At 36.0% G+C, this 10,711-nt stretch overlaps 1 protein-coding gene across 1 annotated transcript in view; it reads left to right on the top strand.

Moving 5' to 3' along the window:
* Nucleotides 1-458: 458 nt before the first annotated feature.
* LOC149845214 (phragmoplastin DRP1E-like) overlaps nt 459-10,711 on the top strand; it is a 32,351-nt gene continuing 22,098 nt past the window's right edge. Inside the window, exons 1-4 of the mRNA XM_089995613.1 lie at nt 459-686; nt 789-852; nt 939-1,046; nt 2,746-2,847. Of these exons, the coding sequence (XP_089851739.1) occupies nt 549-686; nt 789-852; nt 939-1,046; nt 2,746-2,847 (412 nt within the window). The 5' untranslated portion in view covers nt 459-548. The remainder of the gene's footprint in view (nt 687-788; nt 853-938; nt 1,047-2,745; nt 2,848-10,711) is intronic.

Below are 10,711 nucleotides of genomic sequence, written 5' to 3'. Positions count from 1 at the left end.
TTAAGCAAAAACTAGAGCTGACCCGATAATTTACACAGATTCAACTGAAATATGGATCCCTTGGCTGGTACTTTGACTCAAAAGGATTAATCTGAATCTACTTTGGTGGTGGTGCAAAGATAACTCTTAACTGGATCCGATCCAAATGTGTACAAATCTTAAAGTTTTCTTATATCTTTTTTTTCATATGAAAAATAAGTTGTTTCTCACTTAAAACAAACATAACGGAATTTGTCTACCATGGAACTCCAATTTTCGAACACATCGCTGGCTCAAGCCATCTCTCTCTCTCTCTCTCTCTCTCTCTCTCTATATATATATATATATATATATATATATATATCAAAACCCTCTTGCCTGTTGCCATATTTTCGCAAAAACACCCTCTCTTCGTGAGGAAGTAAAAAGTTAAAGAAACAAATAGAAGGTAGCGGTGGACTCCAGTTTACTTCATTACTCTCTCTCTCTCGAACATCCCTCTCTGAGTATCGAGCGCGCTCAAGCATCCATCAATCAATCGGTCGTTTGGTTTCTTGTGGGGAGAGGAGATGACGACGATGGAGTCTCTGATCGGGCTCGTCAACAGGATACAGAGGGCCTGTACGGTCCTCGGAGACCACGTCGGTGACAACGCGCTGCCCACCCTCTGGGAGGCCCTTCCCTCCGTCGCCGTCGTCGGCGGCCAGGTGGGTCGTCGCTTTTCCGTCTGTTCTTGCTTCGTTCCCTCCTGGGGTTCCCTCTATTCCTTACGGGTTCTCTTTTGCGTTTTGTTTTATGTGGGTTTTTAGAGTTCTGGGAAATCTTCGGTTCTGGAGAGCATCGTCGGCCGCGATTTTCTTCCTAGAGGATCCGGTGAGATCTTTGATATCTTCATCTCCTTTTTTCGTTTGGGGTTTTCTTCTCGCAGCGGAAGTTTTGAGGGATTTGATTGGTGATAGGTATTGTGACGAGGAGGCCTTTGGTGTTGCAACTGCATAAGACGGAGGAAGGTCAGACGGAGTACGCGGAGTTCCTTCACTTGCCGAAAACGAGATTCACCGACTTCGGTATACATCTTTTGTCCTCACTTTTTCACTATTTTGCTGTATTTCCTGTGCATTTCATAAGAATTGGTTGCTGAATTTGCACTTTATTTTGATTAATTTACGGTTGCCTTTTTGAGGAATTCATGGTGGGTTTTTTCTTTAATAAATAAGAATTTGGTGTACTTTTGGTAACAGTGAAGTGAATTGGATAGTTTGACGATGGTTGGAGTTGAAATAGGAGTGGTTCTTTTGTTAGTATTTTGGCATCGTTGTTATTTGGGAGGTTGAATTCTTATAAGATGACTGAAGTTTGAGCATACCAACTTTGATGAATGGCAAAAAAAAATTACAATTTTGATATGAAGGTGTTTTGATGTGAATGGCTGAACAACTGGCTATGTTTCAGTCACGAATTAGCTGCTTAGGTTGGATGCTTGGAGACTGGTGTTATCTGTTATGGCTTAAACATGATATAAAAACAATGAAAAGAAAAAAAGGAAAGGCCCTGTTTCATGGACTATTTTGTTGTCTTTCCAATAAGTTTCTGAATACATCCTTTTGCTGCGAAGGTGGAAGTTGATATTTTTCAGCTGGAATTTAAGTAATATCTCATTCATCTATGGCTAATTAATGGATATGTATTTTTTTCAGGCTACTTACATGTCTGGTAGGCAAGAACTACACATAGCGAATCTTGGAAATGAGTGTACTAGAATAAGTTGCTAAAAGTGTATATGATCTTGGGATAACATCAGATGCAAGAAAAAAATGGTTCTTGAAGTGCTATCATGTAATGGTTACAGCATTTCTATGTCAAAATAGTCTGCGGTGTATCTCAAGGGTCCTTTCTTTACATCACTCAGATACTTTCTGCATCTGTAGATGCTTTAGTGAAGTAACTCTTACTTGGGGTGGATGGGACATTATATCACGATATTTGGTTGGCAGTCATTCGAGCAAGGAGGAGATAGATTCCTTGTCATGTACTTCTATCTTGAACTTAAGTTAGTGGTGTCATTGCGAATGATTTTGGCCTTATCATCATCTGAGAGTTAGTTAATAAGCATTCTTTACTACCAGAGTAGCTGTTAGACCATGTACACATGTTTGTTCTCTCTTTGACTGGAGCTTTCTTCAACTCCATCATTTCTTTCGTGCTTCCTGTTTTATTATCTATTACTTTGGGCTTCTGTTTCTTTTATTGTTTACTGTTGCAATGCACACATCCATATTACTGTTGTTTTGCCATGTTTTCATATTCATTTCTTGCAGATAGACATGCTTATGTAATTGGAAATGATCAGGTCCCCCTTTTTTTCCAGCTCATCGTGGCCTCAATGCTTGTTTAATAACTGGTGTTTTTGCCTATTGAGGTTTATAGATTGCATAGAAATGTTGTTGCACAGTGGGTGGTGAAGGTATCATCTAGATGGACATTCGAGCAGGAGCTTGATACTTTCTCAGGGGAGATTCCTGTTATAGAATCAGAATCTCTCCCTGGAGGTTTCTTTTATCTTCAATGAAGCATGCAATGCGATTTACTGTTAGTTTGGACCAAATTGATTCTTCATGGCTATGCTGAATTTGTGGTTTGCAAATATTGTTTAGTCTTGATTACAGTCTTGTGAACCAGAGGGCCATTTTTGCCATTATTTTGTATGGTTTCTGCTCACTCGTTTACATGATATATGATTTAATTGCATCTGATGTGATTATGCAGCTGCTGTGCGCAAGGAAATTCAGGATGAAACGGACAGAATGACTGGAAGAACTAAAATGATCTCTCCTGTTCCAATCCATCTCAGCATTTACTCTCCAAATGGTATGTGCTGTGGACCTGATAATCATCCCTAAAGTTCCATAATAAGTTGCTTCACTATGTTAATCTTGATATCTTAGTTCTAAACTGTATGTTCATTAGTGTTAAGATATAGGCATTGTATTATATACCTAAGTATACTAAAGTATGCTTATAGGTATTTTTCTTTGTATTTCTTTTGCATTTTCTTTTTCATTGTAATTCAAAGTATACTAAAGTATACTTATTATGATTTAGATTTTAGTAAAAGGATAATTTAGGATAATTTTACTTTTAGGGTAGAATGAGGATTTTATTTTTATTATTATTAGTCATTATTTAAGAGGACTAAATTTTGTAATTTTATTTATTTATTTACTTTTCTTTTTGGTCAAATGAGATTGACCAACTAGCCGTTAGGATTTTTTTAATGGCTAGTTTGAATAGTCAAACTAGCTGTTGGAATTTGCTCTAACAACTAGGTTATGTCTTCCTCTATATATTGTTCATCCTTTTGTTGTATAGGAGAGAGAATGGATGTACATATGGTGTGTATTTGAGTGTTTTGTAGTGAGCAATGTTGTGAAAAACGTTGAGGCCTAGCGCTCCACCAAAAATAAAGCGAGGCGTAAAGCATAAGCCTCACTAATATATTTTTGAAAACTTAAAAAAACTTTAGAAATACCTAAAAATACAAATATATATAAAAGAAATGCTTTATTGATGAAGCAACGACCAATAAGAAATAAAAAATCTCAAATAAGTATCGAAAAATATGAGATTAATGTGTAAAAGTAACATTAATGCAACAACTTGAACTATGTAAGCATCTAACAAATAAAATATGATTCATACTTAATAAGAACCAACATATATTACACAAGCAAGTTATCAGATCGCATCCGTACAAAACTAACTACCTTCTTCAGATCACATGCTCCTTTTGAAGTATTTACATGAATATGAAAATTCCTTTAAAAGAAAAGAAAGCCTATGCTGTTTCACACTTTTGCACAAACCAAATTCCAATTTCTAATACATTTACGAAGAGCAAGCTAACTCCAGATTTGAAATTTTGATGCACCACAGGTGGTTGATAAACTTCATGAAGATACCTTCGTCACAAAAATACATGGCCATTCATAACTATGATCATAGAGACTAGCAATTTATTGAATAGATACACCTTTAATGTAACGACCCCAACTTGTACCCATGAAAAAGTGACAAATATATTTTTTTTAAACAAGTGCGAAAACCTTCCCAGAGACCCAAGGCCTTTACAGTTAAAACACAACCACCACCACTACCACAAGGGATCTTATACTCATCTTTCATACCAAACCAAATCAAACTTTATTTATTCAAATGCATATGGTTTAAAACATAAGTAAATAAACTATAAATAAAGCAAAAAAAAGAGCCACGCTGTCTAAAAGAATCTGTCAGGCAGTCGTATAGTCCCCTCGTAGCTCCTCTCAGAAGCAAGTCACCTCACTAGGCATCTGAGGCTGTGAAAAACACAAAAAGTAGGGTGTCAGAATTCAAAGAATCTTGCGTACGAATCCCTCTAATGAAACAAATAGGTAAAAAAGAACATAAATAAGATTCATGCAATATTTTAGAGGAATGCATTTATGACAATATCATAAATTAATCAATCGTTTACGTAACATGGAACAAATGCAAAACCAGAGGAAACAATTAACATTAACAGGGAGCATAAATTATGCATTAAAGATATGTTATCATGCAATAAAAGGCACATTATCATGTATTCATCCATATATCACAGGTAAGAAAATAAGTAAATATGCATAATCTAATGCATAACAGAAAAATGCATGAACCCAATGCAATGCATGAAAAAATTATTATCTTTAATCAAGTCCTCTTTCACATGCATGTCCCTATTAAATGCACACAATTTAAGTTCTACTTTTTATTACCATTGCCCGCGGATACTCAAAACGGATAAGAATTCTCGAGAGGTTAAGTAGGGTTTTCAATGTAACTTAGCAAACAAGTTGTATTTTATTACTGGGTTTCAAACTTAGCCCTCGACCGATATCAGGAAACAACACCATCCATCGGAACATTAGAAATCAACATCTAATGTTGGGACACCAGGGACATCAGCATTCACAAGTGCTACTTTCTTGGTATACCAAAACAACAACTGTGTCTACACCACCCCTAGGCAAAGTGGCGGACTCTCCCTAAAACCGTGGTTAGGAGAAAAACCTCAATATCGGGTTCAGGGGCAACAACAACACACACATAGTTTTAGTATCCTCACGGTTTTTTTAAAACCGTGTCCAAGATTTCTACACTAAAGAAGGGACATCAAGGAAGCGTAGATTACACTGTTTTTTGATTTCTTTTATCTTGTTATTAATTCATCTTCTTTTACATTTTGTAATTCAATATGTAGAATTAATAACATAAGCTTGCAAATCAACATGCGAAGCTCTTCACGGGACCACAACCCCTGGCAATATAGAACAATGCAATAAGACCAATAATATCACATTTGATTTTTGCAATGCATAGAACAACTAAAACGAAGAGCAACACATGCTCAAGGTTCACACAGCCCAGGATGATACATTTTGATCATCGATGCATTCATATACAAAAATCATAAATCACATGCCACTATACATTCCTTTCACGTGCCTTTCAATGCACATTCATTTATGTCAACTTAAGAATGTGCATGAAACAATACTATTCACATTGCATGTGCATGAGTTCACACATATCTAGATTAAATGTATGCTTTCATTCAATACACATATTCATGTCCAATGTATGATTTCATTTAATACATGTATTCATGTCAAATGCTTGCTTTCATTCATGAATCCTTTCAATTAAAGCATGTGAACATTCATGCAATTATTTACATGCAACAACATCCCAATTTCACGTATGCTCATGCATAAGAGAACAACCATGAATTAACACTTTAACTCATAAAATTCATATGCATGTATCATTTATTCAAATGCATGCGTTCACATAATCATGCCAAATGCATGCTTTTATTCATGAACCAATTCAATTTAGCATATGAGCAAGCATACAATTATTATCATGCAATAACACCTAGATTCCAATATGCTCATGTTCATAAAACAATATGTAATACCACTATGAACATGCAACATAACCAATTCCAAACATGTGACCAAAAAAAATTCCCTTGCATGCATCAGATTAAGTCCAACACACTCAACAAAACCGGTGAACATATATAAACCAAGTTCTGCCGAAAATCCTTTTTTTTTAATCAGCACCCAGCCGACTCACAGTCGGCTAGGGCTCTGCTCCAGCCCATCAAAATAGCAATAAAAACATATATATGTGCCTTCGAGTAGGTATCTAAATTCAAGCATGCATGTATATGAAAAAAAAATCATCCAGACATACATATATACCCAAATTTATAAACAGTTAAGCATACTTTTGTTGACTTATATTCATGCAGGTAAACAAATCCACGTGCAATATATATGCATATGTTGAGTTTTACAGCTTATTTCCACATGAATCTTATATAAAAATAAATTGCCAGGAAATATACAATCAAACCTACTGTGTTAACATGGACACATGCAATACCAATTTATGTCCTAACCAAACAACGAGCATATACCGAAAACAGGTAAGAAAATTCATAAAATGTTGCAGTTCATGTATTTTATTTTCAACAAGAGTCTAATGCGCTAAATCTGGACCATAGACATATACCTATATATATAGGTGTATATATAATGTTTTTTTCCTTTTGACATGAACTCAGCCCAGCCGAACTAGTCGGCTGGGACTGAACAGTACCCTGTTTTGCCCAGCCGACTGTGTCGGTTGTGGCTTACACCTGTTAAATCAGTCCAAATTCATGTTTTCTTTTTATACTAAATTCTGCACGGATTGTAACAGTCTGACCCTCCTTTTTTTTTTTCTAGCATGCTGACAGCCGAACCCCATTCAGCTGACAGGTCTATACCTGCCCAGCTGATCTGGCTGGGCTGCCAACCAACCAAACCATATAAAAAAAAATACTTTATTTTTCCTTTTTTTTTAATAGGGACTCGGTCCCAACCGATCAGCCGGCTGGGACTGGACAACAAATCTGTTCTGTCCCAGCCGACTGCATCGGCTGGGACTGGACAGAATTTTGTCCGGTCCCTACAAACACTCACAAATCTTGACAGTTGTCTGGGACTAGACAGCAGACTGTCCTGTCCCAACCAACTGTCCTGGCTGGGACTGGACAGCTGTCCGTCCTGTCCCGGACCAAAAAAATCACCAAAAATCCTATTTTTTTTCATTTTTTAACTGAATATGCATATATTGTTATTTTCATAGATCTGGTTCGGTTTTAAGAACCACAATTCCATGTCCACCTGTTCATATATATATATATATATATATATATATATATATATATACCTGTCCAGGGAACAGATCTGTTCAGAATAGATAGAACGGACAGTATGGATAGTGACTCAAATCTGGCCAGATCTGCCAATCTTCACGATGGCCAGATCTGTCCAAATCAACCCGTTAAAAACATGGGACAAATCTATCTAGACCTGACCAAAGTGTCCATACAAGGCAAAAGCATATATATATATATATATTGTGAAAAACATAAAAAAATGCAAAAAAATCGTAGGAATATAAATCTCACGTAATCTAACCTTGACCAAAGTGTCCATACAAGGCAAAAACATATATATACATCTATATACATGTTTCTACATGTATATATATATATATATATATATATATATATATTGGAAAAAACATAAAAACATGCAAAAAAATTGTAGGAATATAAATCTCACATAATCTAACCTTCCTACAACGATTCCCATGGATTAAACCATGAAAGATCAAGATAGAATCCATGGTTCTCCATAAAAATATTGCCTAAAGCTTATTTAGGCTCTTTTTCTCATCCGAGACAAGAGAAAGACCCATACATTTACCGTAGATCGAAAAAGAAACAAGATTAATGGTGGAAAACGATGGATGATCGAAGAAGAAAGCCCTCTTCTTCTTCCTCCTCTCTTTTTCTCTCTTTCTCTCTCTTCCTCTCTCTTTCCTTCTCTTTCTATTTCTTCTCCTTTTTTTATCTATTTATAGAGCTCTAGATGGGCTGGAGAAGAGAGTGCAACCCGAGCTGGAACTCTTTTCTCTCTCACCCACTTTCCTGATTTTTCGAAACTCTTCAAGTGTTGACTTTTCCAATTTAAGTGTTTTAAAAGTCTTTCTTAAAGCTTCTAAGGCATGAACAAGGGCCTTATAAGGAGTCCTAAACCGTCTTAAAATAAATCTCGAAATTAATTAATTAATATTATTTATTAATAAATAGATACCTAAAAGCTTCCAAAAAATTATATTATTGAACTAGAACACTTCTAAAGTGATTTTATATGGATTTAAGGGCTCTACTTAGAGTCCTAAGCAAACCTCAAAATAAGTTTTTGGAATTACATTAAATTATTCATTTATTTATTTATTTAAGGTTAAATATTAAATAATTTTTTTGAAGCTTCCAAAAATTACCAAATTAGCTTAGGAGGCTTCTTATGTAACGCCTCAAAATTTCAACTTGTGTTTTCGAAAACATTGACGAAAAACCTTTCAAAGATTTAAGTTTTTACTTTTAAAATCGACAACGGAAGTAATTTAGAATGGAACACAAGTTACCAAATTCTGGGTACATTAGCAGTAAAATCATCATTTCACATGAAACAACTACTTAAAGGAAGTGAGGAAATAAAATAATAGATTATTAATAAAATATGTAATTTATTACTAAATGAGCATTTTTTCACTATCCAATAATCTAAGGAAAAACTCAAAACTCAGAGCCAAGACGCAAGCAGAAAGAAGAAAAATCTAGAGCCATGTTCCATCGGCCGCCTGTGAAGTCCTACTCATCACCTGCCCATGAAATGAGTCAGTTTCATAACAAACTAGTAGGTGCACGAATAGACATTGTAGAATAAGATAAAACAAGACATTCATGAGATAAGCAGTTTATTACATTAAAAGCAACAAACACAATAAGTAATCTACTCTAGCAGGTACAACATATGCAAAAATCTATTGTCTTGAAACAAATATAGCAACATTTCGAGTAGTATAAATCTCAATCATCTACAACTTATTATGAAAATGATATTCTTTAAGTTCTAATATTAATTGGCCTGTGGGTACGCACAGACGCGAAACGTAGAAACAACCGAGATCGATCCGAAGGTTTATTATGTCAGGTGTTTTTCATTAACCCGGATGGTTGACTAAGTCCGCTCCTAAGGAGACGGTCAATGACCAAGAGAGTAAATCCCCAAAGGCATTCGTGGCCCATAGATGCATCCAACTTCTGCAAAAGTACTTGGGAGTTACCACCTAGGATAATTTATGGTAATCTTAATTCCCCTAACTTCGATGACTGGGGAAGCCGAGTCTTTTGCCCGTGGAGTGGTTGTTAACAACCTATCTATCAGAGTTTTTGTATCATCCATCATCTCCCTTGAAGAACTGTGAATGTCGAATGGGTACGACGGAGGTTTCTTAACAGCAGCCCCATTCTACATGTTCTGGTCTGTTAGACCAACTCGAGCATCTTGCCTGTGAAGGCAAGTTGTCACCATTTATGTGATTTCAGCATTGTGTCATATGCACGCTTCGAGGTTGCCACAACCTCATCATCCAAACATCGTAACACCAACGTGATGGACTTGTCCAAAAGTACGATCGTACCTACCTAGAGGTACGACTACGATGGGAGGGCAATCAATTAATATCTTGCAATTCCTTTAGTTCATACATGATATGCATTGCTCTTTGAGCATTTGGCCTTTAAGTCCGACATCATTATTTCCTTTATTTCAATAAAGTGCTTATTGCACACTTCGAGGTACTCAACGACATCTTATACTTCTTATCGCACTATATATACCGTACTTGTCTAAAGGTCCGATTACGATAGCATCTTGTGGGTTTCTTGAAGGATAACCCATCACAGTATTCCATAAAATCAGTAATATACTTGGCATGCTCAATTACTAAGAAACAGGAAATCTCAGACAAGTCCTGGGATCACTGTGGTTCCAATCATTTCCTCCGAGTAACCTACTTGACTATTTGGGCTCTTTCGTACTTGACTATTACTATACCTGATATAGCACACGCTGTACATACAACTATTCCGTTTCAGTACGCTCCCACATCTGTTCACATGGGACCTGTTTTGCGTATTTTTAGATATCTTAAAAATTCTATTTCTAGAAGCTTATTTATGTCATTTTCTGCATTAGATTTACTTGCATATGCATATGCCGACTTGGAGGTGATCCTAATAATATACACTCAAGCATTGGTTTTTGTGTTTTCTTAGGCGAATCTTTAATCTCATGGAGGGGCAAAAAGCAACAGAAGGTCTCTTTATCCTTAACTGAAACCGGGCCATGACTATTAGAATATGGATCCAATAGAGGATCCATATCATCCATAGTCATTCACGTGTTTTATATGTTTTATATTCTAACGTAATATGTATTACTAATACAGGGCACTTTCGTTCATGTAAAAGTTTTGTAACCCTATTAAGTCTAATGATGAATTACCGCAGCCATTAAGAAAAACAAAACAGAGGCTGCCGATTCCCAAGAAGGCTCTATTCTTCCTCCTTACTCTTTCTTGATTTCTTCAACAGAGCATGTCAACTCAACAACAGTTTTATTATGGTATCAGAGCAGTGGAACTTCTGGGCATAAAAGGTCTTCCTCAGTGACATGAAAGTCGACTTCTCCTTGTCGTCAACAGGTTACTCTTCTTCTTCCTGTTTCTTTTCGACCTCTCCTTG

This window comes from Nuphar pumila, chromosome 2 (assembly GCF_984573655.1).
Source record: "Nuphar pumila chromosome 2, dmNupPumi1.hap1.1, whole genome shotgun sequence".
Taxonomy (NCBI): domain Eukaryota; kingdom Viridiplantae; phylum Streptophyta; class Magnoliopsida; order Nymphaeales; family Nymphaeaceae; genus Nuphar; species Nuphar pumila.
This window is presented reverse-complemented; position numbering and strand designations above follow the sequence as displayed.